Source organism: Thamnophis elegans, chromosome 1 (genome assembly GCF_009769535.1).
Source record: "Thamnophis elegans isolate rThaEle1 chromosome 1, rThaEle1.pri, whole genome shotgun sequence".
Taxonomy (NCBI): domain Eukaryota; kingdom Metazoa; phylum Chordata; class Lepidosauria; order Squamata; family Colubridae; genus Thamnophis; species Thamnophis elegans.
Window position 1 is genome coordinate 91,116,669 of NC_045541.1, and position 21,990 is coordinate 91,138,658.

Genomic DNA, 21,990 nt, shown 5'->3' on the forward strand with positions numbered 1-21,990 from the left:
ATTTGCCTCTTCAAAACCTCGGTGCGTCTTATACTCCAAAAAATATGGTAATTTTAGTGGGAAACCTCTCCCCTTTTCATTACTAATTAATACGGTTGGACCAGGATTAGTAGCTGTGTGTGCAGAAGTAAAATAGGGTAATCCTGGAACTAGTTCTGAAAAGAAAACAGAAAGCTTATTTTGATGTAGGTCTACGATCCACTAACACTCCAATTGTGGAACAAAATCAACTGAAATAATACTATGAATCTGTACAGTCAGCTTGTGTATAATATGTGTCTGTATATAAACTTTAGAATATAAAAACAATTCATTTCTGCAGAAACTGAACTGTGACTAAATATTAGCACCTTTGAAACTTGTCACTATTCATATATGGGTAAGATTACTTAATCAGAATAGAAAATCCCTATTTCTATGTGACACAAAATAAACGAGGAAAAAAACAACAGGAAAACATCCGTTACTATTTTACTGAACAAAATCCTAGGAGGAATAGAAGTATTAGCATCATCTTTTCTTCTCCAGTCTTAACAATTTGCAATAGCAATAATACTTAGACTTACATATTGCTTCTCAGTGTTTTACAGTCCCTCTTTAAGCAGTTTACAGAGTCAACCTATTGCCCCAACAATCTGGGTTCTCATTTTACCAACCTCGGAAGGATGGCAGGCAGAGTCAACCTCGTCAGGATCGAATTGCTGACAGTCAGCAGAATTAGCCTGCAATATTGCATTCTAACCACTATACCACTACAGCTCTTTTGCTTAATGAATGCTTATAGGGCCAATAAGATTTGAATCTGATGGTTCTATGGTGAATGAAACCCGCAATGGTTTTAAATTACTTTTATCACAAGAACAACTTTTCCTATGAACCCAAACATCCTTTTTAAAAATGCTGGACATCTCAATGTTCAAAAAGTTGGTCCATAAAAACTTTACTTTTCCTGCAACCTGAAATTATTCATTACTTTGTTGAAATAAACAGTTGATAGCATCTATACACGAATCACACATGCACCTATCATCTATATATCTGTACCCAAATTACATCTATAGTTTTCAATTCTTTATTTTTTAAAAGAAAAATATAACAGATTGAATAAGTACAGGCAAAGTTTCTCATCCTTTCTCAATTCTTAACAGGCATAATATGTTTTCATTTTTAAATATAAACAAGATGTGTCAAGTCAATAATCAATTAATTATCAAAATGTTATCATACATTAATTTTTAATTTTATTTTTCTTCTACCCTGCTGCAACAACTCTTGGCAGCTTAGACATTATCTAAACAAAAATTAAAACATCCATGATGGGCTAAAACCAATCAAAACAAAAAGACTAAATAGGATGATAACCCTATCAATCTCACATAGGTTCAAAGTAAGTCCTCAAAAATAACTTTTTTAAAAAATTTTCAGCAAAACTGACAAGGAGAATGCCAACCTGATCTCCATCAGGTGCCTGGTTTGAAGCTCATCACTTCCTTAAAAAAGTATCACTAACTAATCTTAGTCACATAAATCTCTTAGAAATGTGAGATTCAAGGAAGTTTCCCTCTAGCTGTTCCAATTGGTTGGGCTGATGATGGTTGGAGCATATGGACCTGAAAGTATCCAGATACAAGTCATAAATGAATATGTAGGTCAATAGCATCTTAAATTTTACCTGGAAACTTAACTGGTAGCCTATGAATAGCTTGCCATGAACACCAATAAACTTGTAGGCAACCGCTTTGTGGACCAATTGCAGATTCTGGACCAGTTGCAAATTGCAAGAATATCTTTTAACGGCAACTTAATGTAAAGTTCATTGCAATAGGTGGTAATACAACATGAATTATTGTAGATGAGGCTTCTCTCCTCAAGTAGAGCTGCAACTAGCACACTAATCATAATTCCTGGTCACACCTCTACCTGCTGATAAACAGGAACTGTGAATTCTCTAGGATAGGGACCCGCTGCTTATGTGGAAATTGTATTGGGAGAGTTCCCTTTCCTCCTATTCCTCCAATTTCATCCTATTTGGCCTGATTTTTGGCTCAACATTAAGAGTCTATAAAACTACAGAGACTCCAACTGTTAATCAGCTTTGCATTACTATTTTCTGGTATACAGATTTATAATCAGGATGCAATATGTGCCAAAAAGTTCTCTGTTTGCAAATCTCTACTTATACATTCACCAAGGTAGTGAAGATTCTGAAAGGGCATCACTGCTATGGAAATATGGAAGTTTGGTTAGAACTGAAACTACCCAACTCAGAACTAGATATCTAACAGCAATTTGAACCATGCAGAAGAATAGGCCTGAGTAACCCTCACATTAAATTTGCTTGGAAGGACTATCACCAACACTTGCTTGATTCAAACTGCTGATCAGTTATGTTACATCAAGTTGGTGTTGTCTCGTAGAAACAATACAATAGACCTCAACGTATGACCACAATTGAGCCCCAAAATTTTGTTGTTAAGCGAGGCAGTTGTTAAATGAGTTTTGTCCCATTTTGCAACCTTTCTTGCCATAGTTCTTAAATGAATCATTGCAGCTGTTAAGATAATAATGCAGCAGCATTGAAAAAAGTGACATGACCATTTTTCATACTCATGACTATTGCACCATCCTCATGGTTAGAATTCAAACTCTTGGCAACTGGTTCATATTTATGACCGTGTCCTGGGGTCAGGTGATCAGCTTTTGTGACCTTCTGACAACCAAAGTCAATGGGGAAGCTAGATTCATTTAACAAAGGTGTGACTAACTTAGCTGCAGTGATTTACAACTGTGACAAGAAAGGTTGTAAAATCACTTAACAAATGTCTCATTCAGCAACATAAATTTTGGGCTCAATTGTGGTCATATGTCAAGGACTACCTGTATTCCATTAACTCCAGAAAACTTCTGACCTGCTAATGATCAGAGTGCTGATCTAATTTCATCTTCTAGTGTCAGAGGTTTGTGCTAGTAGGAAATACTGTCTAAGAGATGATATAGGATAGGGTAGGGTAGGGTAGATTAGAGTAGAATAGAATCTGGAAGGCACTTTGGAGGTCTTCTCATCCAGCCCACTGCTCAACAGGAGAACCTATACTATTTCAGACAAGTGACTCTAGTCTCTTCTCAAAAACCTCCAGTGATGGAGCACCATGATTTCTGAAGGCAAGCTGTCCCACTGTTTAATTATCCTCACTGTTAGAAAGTTTCTCCTTAATTCCAGTTGCTTCTCTCTTTAATTAATTTCCATCCATTGTTTCTTGTCCTGCCCTCTGGTGCTTTGGAGAATAATTTGATCCCCTCTTCTTTGTGGCAACCCCTCAAATACTGGAATACTGCTATCATGAGTCCCCTTCGGGGAAAAGGGCGGCATATAAATGTAATAATAAATCCAATGTCACCCCTAATTCTTCTTTTCTTTAGACTAACCAAACCCAAAACCTACATTCTTCATATGGTTTAGTCTCCAGGCCTTTGATCATCTTAGCTGCTCTTTTTGAACTTTTTCAAAGTCTCAACAACTTTTTTGGTAGCATGGTGACCAAAATTGGTTGCAGTTTCCCAGGTGTGATCTTACTAGAGTTTTGTAAAGCAACACTAATCTTGGATATGGGTAACTCTATTGCACAGAATTTCAGTGTCTGGTACTCTTTTTCTGAATATTTCCTTTATCTTCTTTGAATTTGTTGCTATCTCTTCACTGAAATACCTTAAGCATAGCAATTTCAGATAAAAATGTCTTTTTGAGTTTGGAAATCTTTTAGTAGACTTTGTTTTTCTCTGTCAATTTCCATCTATATCTTTACAGTCAGCTTTAGCCACATCTTTGCTGTTATAATTTAGCTCTTCCACTTCCCTGTGCCAGTAATAAAGTCAATTTGAATTCTGTGTACTCCATCTGCTGATGTCCCTATACATAAGCAACTTTTGGTTGCTAAAAGACTGCATTAGTAATGAAGAAATCACTGGATTGGCAGAAACTATTAAATCATACCACTTCATTTCTCTTTTCTAGGCCATACTGTTCAACTACATTTTCCTCTATACTGTTTCCAATTTTGGCATTCTAATCTCCATTCATAAACGGCACATCCTGTTCAGCTTTTAAACTGAACATGACCATAGCAACTTTCTTCTTCATCTGCATCAGTAGTTGAAGCACAAACTCAGATAAGGGTTATATTAAAGAATTGTCCATGAAATCTAATTGATATTATACCAACTGCATTATACCCAAGAACTGCTACAGCTACATCCTTTTTAACCATGAAACTATATTGTTCCTTCTTTGTTTTTTCTGCCCTGAGTAGTAACAGAGCGATCTTCTGACTGAAAGCACCCAATTCCAGTCCGTTTCACGCTGATGTCTAAAATATCCATTTTAGTTGTTTCATTTCATTTTTCAGTACGTTGAGCTTTCCAATGTTAATGCTTCTTAAATTTATATTCCACTATTATTCTTTCTTTGCAGCTTTTACTTTCCTTTTCCTGCATGACAACATCATCAGCAAAAACAAAAATCCCAAAGGCTTTAATCTGACCGTTGTATAAACATTTTTTTACTCTGAAAGATCCTCTGCTCTTCCTCAACAGCATATTGACAGCTATCCAACTTGAGGGACTCTTTATCTGACTTGATGTTATCAGTTACCTTTTCTTGTCTATCCATGTGGTTTCCTTGGTAAAATAAAGCAGTGGTTTTTACCATTGCCTTTTCCACACAATATGAAAATATGCTTAAAGTGATAACCCACCTCCAGCAACTTCCTATATTGCTGCTGCCGAAATAGATGTCTCCTTCCTTTAGCCGCAAAACTAGTAGGAACTTCACCCTTTGGGTGACCCTGTTGGGGTCATATATTCTTGGCATACATTCCAGTGTTCTTGTTCATTCTTCCCAGGAACATCCCTTCCCCACCACAATGAGGCAGCACAGCAGGATGTGGGAAGAGGCTAATGGACTGGCAGATAAATTATTAATTGGCTGGAACTGCTCTATTTCTTGTTTCAAAAGAAGCTCCCCCCTCCCCCCAGTTTTTAATTTAATTTCATTTCATGTATTGAATTTATAGGCCTCCGGGCAGCTTACGGAAATGAAAAATATTAAAAAAGAATTAAAACAATAAGATACAACAAGATTAAGAAGAAACACAACATGCACCCAGTCAAAGGGGGGCTGGACCTCAATAAAGAGGTCAACAGCCCCAGGCCTGCCGGAAAAGCTGGGTTTTAATAGCTTTACAGAAGGCCATGAGAGTGGGTAGGGTCCGGATCTCTGGGGGTAGCTCATTCCATAGGGCCGGAGCGGCAACAGAGAAGGCCCTACTCCGAGGCGTCGCCAGCTGGCATTGTCCAGCTGAAGGCACCCGGAGAAGGCCCATCCTGTGCGATCGTATTGGTCTTAGGGAGGTATGCGGCAGAAGACGGTCTCGAAGGTATCCGGGTCCTAGGCCATGTAGGGCTTTAAAGGTGATAACCAGCACCTTGAATCGTGCTCGGAGACCAATGGGAAGCCAGTGCAGCTCGTGGAGGATAGGTGTAGTATGGGTGTACCTTGGTACACCCAATATCGCTTGCGCGGCTGCATTCTGGACTAATTATAGTCTCCGAACACTTTTCAGGGGCAGCCCCAAGTAGAGCACATTACAGTAATCCAGTCTTGAGGTGATGAGGGCGTGAGTGACTGTTTGAAGTGCCTCCCGGTCCAAATAGGGCCGCAACTGGTGCACCAACTTCCAACTGTTGCAGCCCTTTTTATCTGACCATTTTAAAATGGGGCTTTCGTTAGTTTTAAACTGGAATAAGTTTATTGACTTGGCATAAAGTAAGGCACGTCCTCTCGAGTTTCAAATTTAAAATCATTTGCTGCAAATTGATGCTATTAATTAACAAGGAACAAAGGATGCACTGTTATAGTAATGGAGTCAAAAGATTAAAAATAAAAAGAGTTCCAGTGCACTCAGATTAAATAATCCAGTCTTTTATCATATTCAGGTTGCATCAGGTAAAAACTAAATTTGGCTATGCTCATTTTCAACAAATATAAAAAGAAGAGAAATGCATATATTGATTATTCTGTGGAGAAAGAAAGAAAAAAACCATATTGTAATTAAAGTCATTTGAAGCAAAATCAATGAAGACGGTAAAGAAATCAAAGTAGTCTCAAGATGCTGCACTCTTTTTCAAAAAGCCACTGATCTCTCTCAAATGACACGTCATTTGTCTCGATTCCTTTAAGGAACTCTTCCTACAGTGCAGTCTCAGAGGTGCAGCAAAACCTTTCTCCTCTTGGTCGCCATGCACTGCAGTGTTTAATCTGAAGGTTTAATGAACTGCTGAGATCCATTCACTGAGGGAGGATTTTTATGAAATGGTCCAGTAGGCAGGCCTTCTGTGCAAAGAGCTGCTGTGTACAGAATGCTGTTAGAAGCAGGAATACAGGACTGATTACGCAGCTCTATGCACTGTGTTCCCCTCTGAGAACTGAAATCAGAGCAAGCCGGGCAAGGAAAACAGACACAGACACATATTTTGCAAGCAACACAAAATACCGAGATTTCTCATCACCAACTTGGATTGCACATTCTTAAAAATAATGCACCAAAATGTTCTTAACAGCCATATTCAAAATATAAGCAACAGTAAACAGGATTTTAAAACAATAAAGTAATCCTATTGCAAATCTGATTTTTCATCCAGAAGGAGTGTCAGTCATTTTTTTTAAATAGCATATTTAAATATGATATGCACTATTATTAACAACTACATACACTGTGAAACTTTTATATTTAACAATTGGCTACTTTTCCTTTATGATAAATCAATGTTCAATGAAGTTAAAATGAAAACAATATATTAATCAATACAAATTAATAGTACAGCAGAGAAATCAGAGGAATCTATGAGAAAATGCTTCAGATGGGAGCCATTTTTCTGAATGAAAGGATTCCCTCTCCTCAGACTTACTGCAGGGCCAGCCTGTGAGGCAATGCCATTCGGGAATAATAAAAGTATTCCCAACATAATGTAAATATTACTCACATACTTAAATACAGTTACTGTCAAGTTTTAAAGCAAAAGGGGAGCCATAACTAACTCACACTGGAGAGGATAGCTGCAATTTATCAAACTATAATCTATCTCGGTCTCTCAATTTGGCAAAGTTCTTACATCCTCCAATTACGATATGTTTTGATACTCAAAAGATAATATTAAATAGATCACTGTATAGTCACAATATGTTGGGGGAGAAGGGAATTACTGATCTCTCCAGCATTTGTTCAAATGTCATATTTCTGCAACTTTAAAACAATTAAGATAGTAATAACTAAAAATAGTCTCAATCTAATTAAGCTGTTTAATTGGGTTCCACCACAAATCCGCGAAGTCCTTCTGCGCGGAGACATAAGCGTGAAGACTAATTTGCGCCGTTCTAAGCACTAGGGAAAAACGCGACCCTACCGCGATGACATAATCGCGGAGGGCAAAATTGCGCATTCCCAAGCACTCAGTACCCTAAACCTAACCCTAAACCTAACCCTAACGCTAAACCTAACCCTAAACCTAACCCCTAAACCTAATCCTAACGCTTACCTTAATTGAAGTCAGCTTTCTGCCGCGGCGCCGTTTTAAAGCGCCCTTCTATTGCCGCGCTGTTGTCGCGCAGTGATGACGTCGCGGCTTTAGCGCCGCAATTTTATCGCCGCGATTTTGACCAGCGCGGTTTTGTCGTGCCACGGTCTAATTGATTAGTCTTCTAAATAGTTCTAAACGTAAAGGTAAAGGTTCCCCATGCATATATGTGCTAGTCATTCCAGATTCTAGGGGGCCATGCTCATCTCTACTACAAAATCAAAGAGCCAGCAATATCTGAAGATGTCTCCGTGGTCTTGTGGCTGGCATGACTAAATGCTGAAGGAGCACAAAACACTATTACCTTCCCACCAAAGGTATTGAATTGCTAGGTTTGCAGAAGCTGGGACAAGTAAAGGGAACTCACTCCATTATGCGGTGCTAGGTATTCGAACCACTGAACTACCGACCTTCTGATTGACAAGCTCAGCATCTTAGCCACTGAGCCACTGCTACCTTTTTTTTCTACTATTTCTTCATTAAAATAAAATAAAAACTGCATTGTCAGATTTTAACATAAAACATCTTTGTATTATACATAAATTATTATTATGATATAATTATTATTATGATATTATTATTATGACAGAATAGTGATTTTATGTCATTATAAAGTTATTTTAATAACTATTGAAGATTTTTTTAAAGAAAATGAGACCAACTGCCCTAAATTCAATTAAGGCAGATATTAAAAATCACTTACTTCAGAATCTGAAATCCACGATATGAATCTAGATATTGAACAGAAGATTTTCTCCATGATTTTAGAATGGTGGGACCCGGGGCAGGACATAAGCGCGAACGTCAAAAGAGCGCCGACAAAACCGCGGCGCTAAAACCGTGATGTCAAAAGCGCGCCGACAACAGCACGCCGACAACAGCGCGCCGACAGAAGCGCGATTTAAGTTAAGGTAAGGTTTAGGGTTAGGTTTAGGGTTAGGGTTAGGGTTAGGGTTAGGTTTAGGGTTATGTTGGCGCGCTGTTGTCGGTGCGCTTCAGCGCTCATTCGTCTCCGCGGTTTTGATGGCGCGGTTTTGTCACCGCGGTTTAGTCAGATGCGCTTTTGTCGTTCGTGCATTTGTGGTGGAACCGGTGGGACCAGCTTGGTTTGATATGCTGACTCAATAAATGAATAAATGTCTATATTTCTTTGCAACCATGCTATCCTAATATTATGGGTTTATTTATAGTTTTTATATTGTAGTAAATAGATATTAATACATTTTTAGGTTACTCCAATTAAGCAACATGCAGCTTTAGGGAACTAGAAAGGCAAGAAAGTTGAAAAGTGGCCACATGACATTTTGTGGGTGATGGATTCTGAATCATGTATGCTGCATAGGATTTATACTTTTACACACACACGCACAATTTTCCAGCCTTTATAGTTTTAAATACTGAAATAATAGCACCATTCTTACAACAAAAATAAAATAGGCTTTGCTTCTGTCAGCAAGTGAAACTAATTTATTCAACCGTAATTTTGATGCAGAAATAATAAAACAAGCCATCTGATGCCACATGCCTATCTCCTTCTTACAAAATTCACTTGTAAAGTAAAAAAAAAAACAGAATTAAAAGGTGCTTTAATGTGTCTTAATAGTCTTGACATACAAGGTCCATGTGATATTGCCCATTACTTGCAATTCTCTGAATGATCACTGATGAGTTGGAGAACTCTAAAGCTTAGCATGCTTCCGGTTATAGAAATTAACTAAAAAAATACCTGTCACTTTCTATGATATGGAACAAAAGGACAAAGGATAAAATATATAGTTCTTACTACGAATCAGGGACACTTAACAAGCCTATATTTACTTCATTTTCATCCAATTACCAAAAACAAGTGGTGCCTTTTCGGATGTCAATCATGCTAGTTCTTGTCAGTAGGAATGGTCTCAATCTTTCTTTGAACACAGATTAATGCCTTGGTAAAACTTGTCTAAACACAGCACAATTAACTCATCTTGCACACATGGACGAAGAACGTTAAGTCTAAAGAAACAAATTCATATGCCTGAGCCTAGGACGTAAATAGCCTACCTTGGCTCTTTGTGGCAAGTTCATCATGGTGTCTGCCTTGAAGTCATTTTTGTTCTTCCTGCATAGAACAGCTGTGATGATAAGGATGATGACTGTAACAACTGCTATGGGAGCCAGCACTGCTGCAATGATCCATAAATTGTTGGGAGGGTTTTTAACTACAGCTGCATACATCAAGAGAAAAGGAAAGAAATAAACTTATAAAGTTTACTTTAATGAATCAGAGCAATGATCCATTTGACTGAATTATTTTTTCTCTAGCCTTCTCCAATCTAAAATCCTTCCAGATGAACAGAGACTGCAATTCTTGGTGCTAGTCTCACAATGCATCAGGGGAATGTCAGTTTAGAAAAGGCTAGTCTATTTGTTCAGTCTAAAAAAAAATCTATTTCTCCTATATTAACTGAAAACCTCTGACAGGTTTTTTCTAAGCATACCAACTATGCTCTATCACAAAGAAATAGATTGTCCCTCACACACAATTATATTCAACAGCATCAATTTTATTTAGACATTTATACAAAAAAAAGCATAGGACTAACACACTATAAATAAGGGAACATATTACAAGAATGTGTGCGTATGAGTCTTCTATTGTTAGAGGCTACCAATCTAATGTAATTTTTAAATTAAAATCTCTCCACTGTTGTAAATTCATTAAATCATTAATGTAATGATTTATTAAATTAATGATTTATTCATTAATTTTAATGATAATAATGTATCATTATTCATTAAATAAAATCATTTATAGCATAGTATTCATTCTGCCCAAAGAAGCAGTTGCTGCTGCTTCAACATAAAGATATCTGACAAATAAGCTTAGCACCTAAAAATGGGGAATATTGTACACTGGTATTCAAAGCATAGCTTTGGGCTTCTTTTTGAACTAAAGTGGTCAAAAAGTCTATAAAAATGACTTTTACTATGGTACTACGTTTTTCTGCCACTATTTTTAAAGATATCTTTTGAAACAAATGAAGTTAGTCTGTTGCAAGAGAAAATCAATTTTAGCCATTATTAGAATAGTTTTGCATCTTCTGCTGTTATTAATATGACTTCTAAAGGCCATGCAACATATATATGTATGTTGGCATGGCAAAAAGTGACTCCAAAATCCATCTTTTAGGATCTAAATTGAAATGCATGAAGGAGTGGCACAAGAGTCTTGGTCTTAAAAACAAAACTTCCACAGTATAAACTGCCCACCAAATTTGAGTGGCAGCAGCGTTCCTTTATGCATTTTCAACTGGAAAACTAATGTGTGCTTTCCATGAGTTCACTTTATGGTGGGGGGGGGGGGATGAAAGTATCTGCATGATCTCACCTATTCAAGCTTATTTACTAACTTTATGTTTGGCTCTTTTTACCAAGACTACAGCTGAAATCCAGAGAGAATGAGGGCAGGCCACTGTGAGTGTGAAAATATGGACCTACACATTGTAGACTGGTTAATCTGCTAAATGTGAGCATAAAGTCATGTTTCAATCATCTGACTAAAAATTTGCAGATTGCTTGGAACAGCAGAATTTTGTAGATGTTAAGAAAACAATTTACCACGGGTTTGTTAAAAACAGATCATGCCAAACCAATCTTATTTCATTCTTCAACATAGTGACTAGATTGTCCACAGTGAAATACTGTGGACATAATATACATAGACTTCAGCAAGGCATTCGACAAAGTAGACCACAACCTACTTCGTGGTAATAAAAATGTGGGATAAATAGCATCACCACCAGATGAATTTGTAATTGGCTGATAAACTGTATCCAACAAGTAGTCCTTAATGAGTCTACATCTATATGGAGGGAAGAAAGCAGTGGGGTCAATGATGAGATTCAACCCATTTAACAACTGGTTCGCCAAAAATGTGAGCGTGCGCGCACAGCTTCTGCACATGCATGGCTTCTGCCACGTGACAAGGGTCGACCAAGCAGCCTTTTGGGGCCTGTTCCAATCCATCTCTGCTCTCTGCTGCTGCTCCTGCTGGGAGAGAAAGCATCTCTTGTGCAATTTAGCAGCTGTGAACTGCCGCTGGTACAGAGAAGCAGCATTCAAAATGGTTGCTGCTTCTCTGTGTTCACACTTTCCAGATGGGACTTAGAGGAAGTGGCAGCTCACAGCTGCTAAATTGCACAAGAGACGCTCTCTCTTCCAGCAAGAGAAGCAGCAGAGAGACGCAGCTGCTGACCCGGACACCACATGGAGTGTCTCCGCAAGCGACCAAACTTCAATAAGGGAGGGCTGCAAGATCTCCGCTGCAGTGCTTTAGGTAAGAAGAAACGTCCATAGTTTGAGGCTAGAGTGGGGGAGGCATGCAAGCAGAGGCCCTGGTGAAAGCTGGAGCCGGGAAACAGCACGCTCCCTGACCTGGCCGAGGCAGGCGGCAAGTGGGCAGCGGCTCTGGGGCAAGGTCAGAGCCAGGGAATGGCATGTCCCTGGGCCCTGACCCATGACAAAGAGCGAGTTGGCAGCATTCTTACCTTTGGGGAGCAGAGCAGGCATAGAGATTAGCTGGACCACGTGGCGAAGATAATATATAGGGTATGGCATGATAGGGTGGGGCTAGCCGTTGGTCAATTTTACCAGTTCTCTGAACTACACAAAATCATAACAACCAGTTCTCCCCAACCGGTCCAAAATGGCTGAATCCCACCCCTGAGTGGGGTACCACAAGGTTCTGTCTTAGGCCCGTACTCTTCAATAACTTCACAAACAACTTAGATGAGAGAATAGAAGGGAAATTTACCAAATTTGCAGATGATACTAAGCTCGCAGGAATAGCTAATAAACTAGAAGATAGGCTCAAGATCCAGGTAGATCTTGACAGATCTTAACAAGCCCTATCTAACAAAATGAAATTCAATGTAGAGAAATGTAAAGTCTTACACTTAGGCAAGAAAAACCAAAAATACACATATAGACTGGGTGAAACCAGTCTTAATAGCATTAACTGTGAGAGAGAGCTTGGAGTCTTAGTGGACAACCAGCTAAATATGAGCCAGCAGTATGCAGCGGCAGCCAAAAAAGCCAATGCAATCCTAAGATGCATTAATAGAGGGATGCAATCAAGATCAAGATAAGTTCTAATGCCACCCTATAAAGCCTTAGCAAGATCACACTTGGAGTATTGCATCCAGTTTTGGTCACCACACTCTGGAAAAGATGTTGAGACTCTAGAAAAAGTGTAGAGAGCAACCAGGATGATTAAGAGACTGGAGACTAAAACATGAAGAACGGCTACAGAAAATGGGCATGGCTAGTCTAGTGAAGAGAAAGACCAGGGGACACATGATAGTAGTGTTCCAATATTTGAGGAGCTGCCACAGAGAGGAAGGGGTCAAGCGATTCTCAAAGGCACCTGAAGGCCAGACAATGAATAATGGATGGAAACTAATCAAGGCGAGATTCAACCTAGAAATAAGAAGAAATTTTCTGACAGCGAGAACAATCAACCAATGGAACAGCTTGCCATTGGAAGTTGTTGAAGCTTCATTACTGGAGGCTTTCAAGAAGAGATTGGATTGCCATTTTTCAGAAATGGTGTAGGGTCTCCTACTTGGGCGGGCGGGGGGGGTTGGACTAGATGACCTACAAGGTCCCTTCAACTGTTAAATCACTAGCTGAGATGAAGGCACACAGAACTAAGGGATTTCTTTACTCAGTTGGTCTGTGAAACAAAGCTGCATATTAGTTTCTTTTATTCAGCTTCCCTATGTACTCTGAAATCAATACATAAATTGAAAAAAATGCTAAACTATTATATACAGATGTTCTCACAATATTTCTATTTCCCAACTGATTTGAAATGGGTTTTACCTGCACTTAACACTTATAGAGATGGTACAACCTATTAGTTTTTTATTTTTTTTATTACCTTACTGTTTTCAACTATTATGAAAACCAGCTCTGAAAATATAACAGTCCTCATTACATACAAATACATAAATACATAAAAAGTACCAAAAATATGTAGCTTAACCAAGTGCTAACACAGGTATGCAAAAGGAATTTGGGTGAGCTATTATCTGTCTGCATAAATAATACTTAGTTCAATAGTGTATTTTATATAAAGTAGTTCCTATTTCTATTGGGTCCAATATGAGAACATATTAGTAAGCAATTGTTTAATTCTCATTTGTGTCAGAGTTTACTATTTTGTCTGGTATAAACTCTACAATACTACCGTGTTTCCCCGAAAATAAGAAATCGTCTTATTTTCTTTTGCCTCACGAAATATGGCCTTGGGCTTATTATAGGGGGGAGTGGTATTGTTTTGGGGTTGCCGGGCAGCTGCTCCCTTACGAACTGGTTCCCGAAGAACCGGGCACAGCCTCAGGGGCGAAGCAGCCATGAGGTGACCATGCTCACGAGCAGCCGCCCGGCAAACCCCCTCTCCAGCCGGGAAGAGCGCCATTCACTGACCTAGGGGGTATCCCTAAGGCACGTGGTGCTCTGCCCGCTTCCCAGCTCCCGTGGGTTGGCATATTCGGGATACCCCCTAGGTCAGTGCATGGAGCTCTGCCCAGCTAGAGAGGGGGTTGCGCGAGTGCCTGTTCCGCCCCGCCGCGCTCCGAGCATAACTTTTCTCCGGCTTCGAAACTCCAAAACTCGGCTGCCAAGTCTTCCAGCAGTGGCCGCTCTAGGAGTGCACTCTATGGTTGTGGGCCGGCTGCTGGACAGAGAGTCTTCCAGACAGAGTCTTCCAGCAGGTCCCCTCAGGTTTCCCAGGGGGCTTATTTTTGGGGGTGGGCTTATATTTTTGCCCACATGAAAAATGTGACAAGACATTAGTTTCAGGACAGGTCGTATTTTCAGGGAAACACAGTAACTGAATGAATTCCAGAATACATTATATTCTGCAATCTAGAATACATTGCAATATGTGGAAATAAACAGAAATTATCTACAATGTTAGAATAATTTATCATACACTTCTTTCTTTGTCTACAATTGATATACATAATTTCAGTCTTGATGAAACTATAGACAAAGAGCCAATGCTTAACTGTAATTTTAAAATGCTTTGCTCTGGAGGAGATATGTTGACCTACTTCAGAGTATTAGAATCTAAACTTAATAAGTTCAGATATTGATCTGTTTTATTCAGCCACTTTATCCTCCTTTATACCAGCAAGTACTGCAATGGTTATCTAATTCAGTTATCTATTCTACTCCTCACAGTTTCCAAATAAGCAAACACAAGATACCAATTTCAAACAATTTTAAACTCTAGCTTATCATTACACCATTTCACTTTGTACATAACAAAAAGTTACAGAAAAGTCTAGATAACTGTTGTGATTAAGGGTAGATATAGGTTGCTTGCTTAAGTAAAGGAAAGAGCAAAGAAGGTACATAGGTTCTCAAAATCATTTATCTCTTTCTTCAGTAAGACAGGAGATTGACAATCCAAACACACACACTGACTTCTGAGAAATGAGCAGGATATGGAATAATGTTGTTATATAAACCATAGATCTTTTATTACCAAATATAACAGCATGCAGCTTCTCATCTATCAATTTCTTAAAAATTAGATGAATCTAAAACAAAAATCATAACAGGCAGCAGGAAAGAAGTCACTAAAATAGATTGACAGTACACTATGCAATCCAGAATCAAGACTGTATATTTGTAGAGTCCATGTCACATTTACTGCATTGAAACAGGCTGAATCTAAGATTTCTTTTAATTCTTCACCTAGGCAAACATTAGGACATGCTTACACTTCCTATAATCCAAAGGTCAATGTAAATTATAGTAGCATATCAAACTCTCACACACATATTTATACATCCTATATTCTCAGAAGATATTCCATATGATATTGTTCTAAAGAATGTGATATAGTATTCAAAGAGAAAAAAGCAACTAATAAGCAACTACAGAAGATAACATTTTAATAAGCCCTGGCACTTTAAGGTTTTTGTTACATTTTCATAATAATCATAAGAATTACAATTAAACGTCTAAAAGAGGAAGAGGGAAGCAAAGAAAATATTTCTTACGATCAGCTTGTACTTGAACAACATATCCTAGGGTCAAGGCCATCCTTTGTGAATCAACCGTAGTCAAACGTTTAGCAGCTATTGTGCCCAACAAAGGTTTCCCATTGTATAAAGTATAGTAAGTCAATTCAGCAGGCTCACGGGGACCTGGAATTCGCTGCATTTTTACCATCTTAAAAACACACACACACACACACAAATAAAGACCATAGAAAACAATTACATCTGTAAGGTTAATGTTCATTTCTGTATCCTGCAAAAAACAACATTAATTTGTAAATAGGCTTGTACATTTAAATTACATTTTCAATTAAATTTGCAACATTCATGAATATTCAGGAAGTTATTTAGTTCAGAAATACCAGTGGGAAACTTGTTTGTATCCTATATTGACAAGTTATACATAGACAGGGCTGCAAATCTCAGTATTCCAGACACTAACTCTTTGTTCAGGAATTGATTTCCTTGGCAGAAAGCTCACAAACAAAACCTGGCTGGATTAGTTCATTTATTGAGAGAAATGGATGAACCAAAAATAAACATACAAAATTTGTCTTCTGTAGTACACAGGAGTATAAACCTACTAAATGCCAGGATTTGCATTGCATTCTATTCACCTGTCAGGATAAGCAGAACTTTCACTGTTGTCTTGTTATCTATGAAAGTCACTTGATCTATGTTCACATAATAGCCCACTGCAAATTTATTTGCATTTTGGTTCCTAGGTACTAAATTAATCTGAGTGATTACAGCTTCTTGGTGCTTCATAAACTTTGCTCCAATCAAAACAGATCAGACACCTAGGTTCACACACTAAATAACAAGATCTTGCTCTTAGATTTTCTTTTTATGCAACCATGTGCAAATCAGATAACCAACTAATAGAGGGAACAGTAATTGGGGAAAGTCCTCCCCCAAACCTGGAATACCTTTATTTATGTGTGCTAGAGGTACATTAATATATTTGGTACAATATTTCATATTACCTACATAAAACAGAAAACGTTTGTGTAAAAATATGAAGTTTCTGGTTGATAGTCCCCAAAATACTGCAAAAGAAGGAGAAACTTAAGAATTTTCTTTAGTTCTTGTCTCTACCTGTACAGTAAAGCTGCCAATAGTAGTGGCTCGTTTAAATCGTCTTTCTTGTTGATGAGACATCATGAACAGTGGTGCTAAACGTTGCTCCATGAGTCTTGCAAAACTTTGGTTATTCACCCCCAGCAATGTAATGTCAACTCCTAGTAAAACTACAAAAAATAGAAGGAAAATACATACTGCAGCAATGAGTTAATGATATATAAACATATACGCTTAAAAATATTTTTCTTTCAACATTTTCAAGTGTTGTGTGGTTTTTAATGTACAATATTCAATCCAGCATAGGGCCTGTACACTTGTACAAGTACCCTGTGACCTTGAATTTAAAATATATATTAATCCTGCAACATATTTGTAAAATGTTCTTATTGAAAAATGGCTTGGAAGCACATTCAACAAATCCTAATGTGGACATTGGCTTATACCATTTTATAGCTGTTCTTATTAGAAGATTATATACTTTTTCACTTCTGTTCTAAAAGGTTAAATAGTTGTTTTATTAGCATCATTTTATTTTGATTAATGAATGTGTGTGTGTGAGAGAGAGAGAGAGAGGGAGAGAGAGAGAGAGATAAATATTGATTTCCATGTGGAGACTGCCGTTGTAAATTACGAACAGATGACAATTACAATTTTTTAAAAATGAATTTCCATGTTAAAAATGATCATAAAAATGTGGACAAAATGTTCTCATGGGTAATCACAATTGTTAAAGGTCACCGTGAAATTACAAACAGTACCTGCACACATGTACATTTCCTATGCTATATTGAATATTGTATATTTTTAAAACCCCAAACAACACTTGAAAGTACGAAAGGAGGGGGGGGTCTCTAAAAGACCAAAGAAACAGAGCTGTAGCTTATTTATTGAGAAATGGAGAACAGGGATCCCATTAGATTTACACTGGGAATCATAGAAACACAAGAAATATTTCTCCCTCCAAGAAATGACTGGTTTCTACTGATGTTACAGCCCAAACAAATTGGAAGTAACCAGCTACATAACAAAGTATTTGTTTCAATTCAGGAGATAAATATTCTCTGTGGAAGTAATTTAAACCAAAGCACAAAACCTGCAGATTTAGAAAGTTCCACATTTTTCCACAAAACTGCAACATGAATGAATTGTGCTGAAGCACGGTTGCATTGCGGAAAAAAAAAATTGTCCATATTCTTACTTTCTTAAGCAGAGAAAATATGCAACTTGCAAACTGTTAGTTAACCATGCATAGTAAGTTTATTCATGTTTTCTTAACTTCTGTGTTCTAGGATTTAGCAAACACAAAAAGAAAAAAAATAAACAAACCCCTCTTGTATTTTTCCAAGAATGCATCTTTTATTCCGTTAGACAAATTGGATTTTCTCAGGAAATTAATCTCACTGGTAGAGTTGTTTGGTATGTAGGGGGCAGATTGTTGAAAAAGGAGAGCTGGCAGGAAAAAACATCAACCCTTCGCATATGTATGCTGAGAGAAACAGTGTAAGTATGTTGCTATGAGACCGCCAGATGTATATATGGCCAATACGTATTTATAAATCAACACTTTGTATACCTCGTTATTTTTAAGATTCTGAAACTTGTAAACCTTGCGTGTATTATTTTTGGATATGAAATTCATAGTTGTTTTTTCAAAGAACTAACTGAATAAGGCAATAATTTGCAGAAGTCTTAGACGATTTAATACTTTACGAAGTCACCTAAAAATGGCAGATATCATGCTCATTTTAACATTCCTCACAGTGTCAAGGTTCTCTCATGTGAAAAAAAAATTAAAGGTAAGAAAATTAGAAAAATGCTGTCTTAAAAAAAAAATCCTTTACCTGTAATCACCCAGAAATCTCTAGTTGCTTCTGAAGTATCGAGATTTGGATATTCCAAGGCTTTAAAATAAAACAGGAAAGAAAGCAATTAAATACTCAACTAGTCTTTTTTTCTTGTGCTATGCGAAAAATCTGCAAAATGTCAGTTTTGTTTTATTACCAGGAATCCCTGCATGCAAGTATTCCTTATTTTTAAATGTCTCAATAAGCTCCAGAATCAGATTGTCAAGTTCATATACAAAGGGAAAATCACACAGGTCATCTATACTTTCCAAATAAGTTTTATAAGGTTACATTATAAATTGTGCACCGGAGAAAATATATGATGTTCTTTGGAAATCAAGCCCCACATGTAATTTATTGCTACTCCTATCTGGCATAAAAACTGAAGTCATAATTCCCTTCAGAATTTGCTAAACAGGTTTTGGGTAACTGTAAAAATAAAAGAGAACTAAAATATGATTATAGTGAAGGTGAGGAAAACCTACTTCAAAACCAGTTCAAAGGGTTACAAAAAAGTTAACTATCCTATTCATCCAGGTAATGGGCAGAGACAACAGAAGGCAGGGAAAATCATGTCCAGAAGCCAATCAGGAAAATAGTCTCCTTCTCTTAGGGTTGGCTTTCTTTTTAAAGGAGTATTTTGTAGTTGGAGTTTTGTCTTTCAGAAGCAACTGAAAGCAAGGAAAGGGGGAAAATATATTTTCCCAAAACAGAAGCAACAGGGCTACAACTATAAATTTAGGCACAAGTTAGGATTAGTAAAATTTGCTGTAGTATAGATTCCTTATTACATTCATTGAGAGCTTGTCTCTATGAAGTTGTGAGAATTCCTGGAGCGGAGGGAGCAATTAGTTCTTGAATTAATAGTGATTAAAATCAACCTCTCGAGACAGCAATTATTCATTTCTTCTTTTTTTCTTCCTTCCAATTTCTTCTAGGTCACTAATAACACTCACTGAATTATTCTATTAAAAAAAAACCCTAAATAAATTCTTTCTTTAGAAAAAAGTATTTCTTTCTTCATCATACGCCTTCTTGCCAGGTCAAACTATTCAAGGAACAGGATTGCCACAAGACTCTTCTCTGGAAAATGAGTGAACGAGAGGATACTCTGGAGAAAAATGGCCTCGGATTTATGAAAACAAGATTTGAAGACGCCCTTCTAGACTGCAATAGGGGTCTCAAGGTACTACTTTATGTGTCTACACCAAGGGTGTCATTGAGGGCTGCATCAAGGTTGTGTTTGACCTCGAGGGGCTGGGGTGGATGTGGCCAGGGTGGGCACGGTCAGCTTGACATCTCTCCTGTCGGGGGCACTTGAGTTTGAATAAATATTAAAACAACTATAATGGGGTTCATACAGACCAGGGGTGTCAAACTCAAGGCCCGGGGGCCAGATCCAGCCCACATGGTATTTAGATCTGGCCCATGAGGTCACCCTGGAAACAACAAAAGACTGACCCAAGCACTTTGCCAGCAAAAACAGGCTCCTGAACTCCATTTTCAGTTGCCAGGGCCTTCTGCAATCCTCTGCCAGTGAAAACAGAGCTCAGGAGGATCGCATGTGGCCTCCTGAGCTCAATTTTTACTGGAAGAGGGTTTGACACCTCTGGTCTATGTGAGCTCCATTATAGTTGTTTTAATATTCTGGATTGATGACTACAAATTATGTATACACGTTCAAGGTTATTTTACTCAAACTCCAAAATTTATTTTTTCACAAGAGTTATTTATTTCTCCCATATCGTACTCCACCTTTTTTATATATATCCAAGATGGCAAAACTGATATTCCTGCCTATTTTCCACACATGATTTGTAAATACCTCTTGAAAATGACCGTTGGCTTACCTGAATGGTCGTTCTCTGGGCACTGCGGGAGTGTCCAAGCGTGGGTTAACTTCAGCTTGCTGCCCAAGGACTGAGTTCAAAGTTCGTGTACCCCCGCCTCCTGCTCCCTTTAGAGGCTCAATTTAAAAAACGAAGGCATGATACCTAGAAGGATACTGTAAGGAGTAAGGTCTATGCCATGGAGGTGATGATTCACACACCTGCAGGTGACCCCAGGGTGGGGTTAGATACTCCTGCAGTGCCCATAGAATGACCATTCAGGTAAGCCAATGGTCATTCTCCTAGGCACTGCTTGGAGTGTCCAAGCATGGGACATACCCAAGCTATGTAGTCCCAGGGTGGGAAGAAGGAAAGTCCTGGTTAATAGGAGCCGCGAGGACCCGCTGTAAAACTCTCCTTCCAAATGAAGCCTCTGCAGATGCAAAGGAGTCCAGTCTGTAATTCTTAATGAACGGTGACGGCGAGGACCAGGTACCCGTCCTACAGATCTCGTCAATAGGCTTGAGTGGCCCAAGCGGCCATAGTCACAGAGCTCCTCATGGAGTGTGCTATTATACAAGGAGGAACAGGCCTGGATTGTTGCTTGTAAGCCAGCTTAATGCACATGTGCAGCCAACAACCTATGGTGGAAAATGATACCTTTCTGCCCATTGAGGTGGGCTGGAATGATATGAAGAACGATTCTGACTTGTGAAAAGAAGCTGTCCTCTTTTTGTATACCCGCACAGCGTGGCGCACATCCAATTTGTGCCACACACACTCCCTGGGATGACTGGGGTGCAGGCAGGAGTCGGGGAGGATGACCTCCTACGTTCTGTGGAATAAGCTGTTAATTTTTGGTAGAAATGCTGGATCCAATCGCAGAATGACTCTGTCCGAATGTATAACACAAAGGTCCTCTCTAACAGAGAGCGCAGCTAGCGCTGTAATTCTGCGCGTTGAAGTGATGCCTATGAGAAAGGCAGCTTTGGTGGCGATGTTAGGGTTTGCAAGACAATCGATAAGTTCCAAGTTGGGTAACGGTGTACCATTGGAGGGCGTAGGTTGTTAGCCCCCTTTAGGGAATTGTGAACCCTTGGGTGTCTGCTGAGCAGTTGAGAATCATCTCTGGACAAGATGGTGGCTAGGGCTGCCGTCTGCCTCCGAAGTGTGTTGGGGGCGAAGCCCTTGTCCAACCCCTCCTGGAGGTAGTCCAGGATTTGTGGAATAGTCGCTGCTGTGGCATTGATGTGATGGCAGTGACACCAAGAGGAGAAGATAGTCCATGTTGCATCATAGATCCGCACAGTAGAAGGTCTCCTGGACACCTGGATGGTGCGGATGATCTTGTCAGAGCAGCTGTCCTGCCTCAGGAGGTCTCCCTCAACTGCCACACTGCTAATTGGAGCCATTGAGGGTCCGTGTGTGGGAGGGCCCCTTGGCTGAGGGAGATGTGCTCCTGAGGTATGTTCCAGTGCTTGGTCACTGACAGGCTGACAAGGTCGGCGAACCAGGACCTCCTTGGCCAGTGCAGTATGACTAGCAGTA

At 38.8% G+C, this 21,990-nt stretch overlaps 1 protein-coding gene across 1 annotated transcript in view; it reads right to left on the reverse strand.

The window, feature by feature from the left end:
* KIAA1549L (KIAA1549 like) overlaps positions 1–21,990 on the reverse strand; it is a 96,316-nt gene that overhangs the window by 56,456 nt on the left and 17,870 nt on the right. The window contains exons 7-10 of the mRNA XM_032209558.1: positions 18,611–18,670; positions 16,785–16,936; positions 15,687–15,858; positions 9,673–9,836 (exon numbers count right to left, since the gene is read on the reverse strand). Coding sequence (XP_032065449.1) covers positions 9,673–9,836; positions 15,687–15,858; positions 16,785–16,936; positions 18,611–18,670 — 548 coding nt within the window. The remainder of the gene's footprint in view (positions 1–9,672; positions 9,837–15,686; positions 15,859–16,784; positions 16,937–18,610; positions 18,671–21,990) is intronic.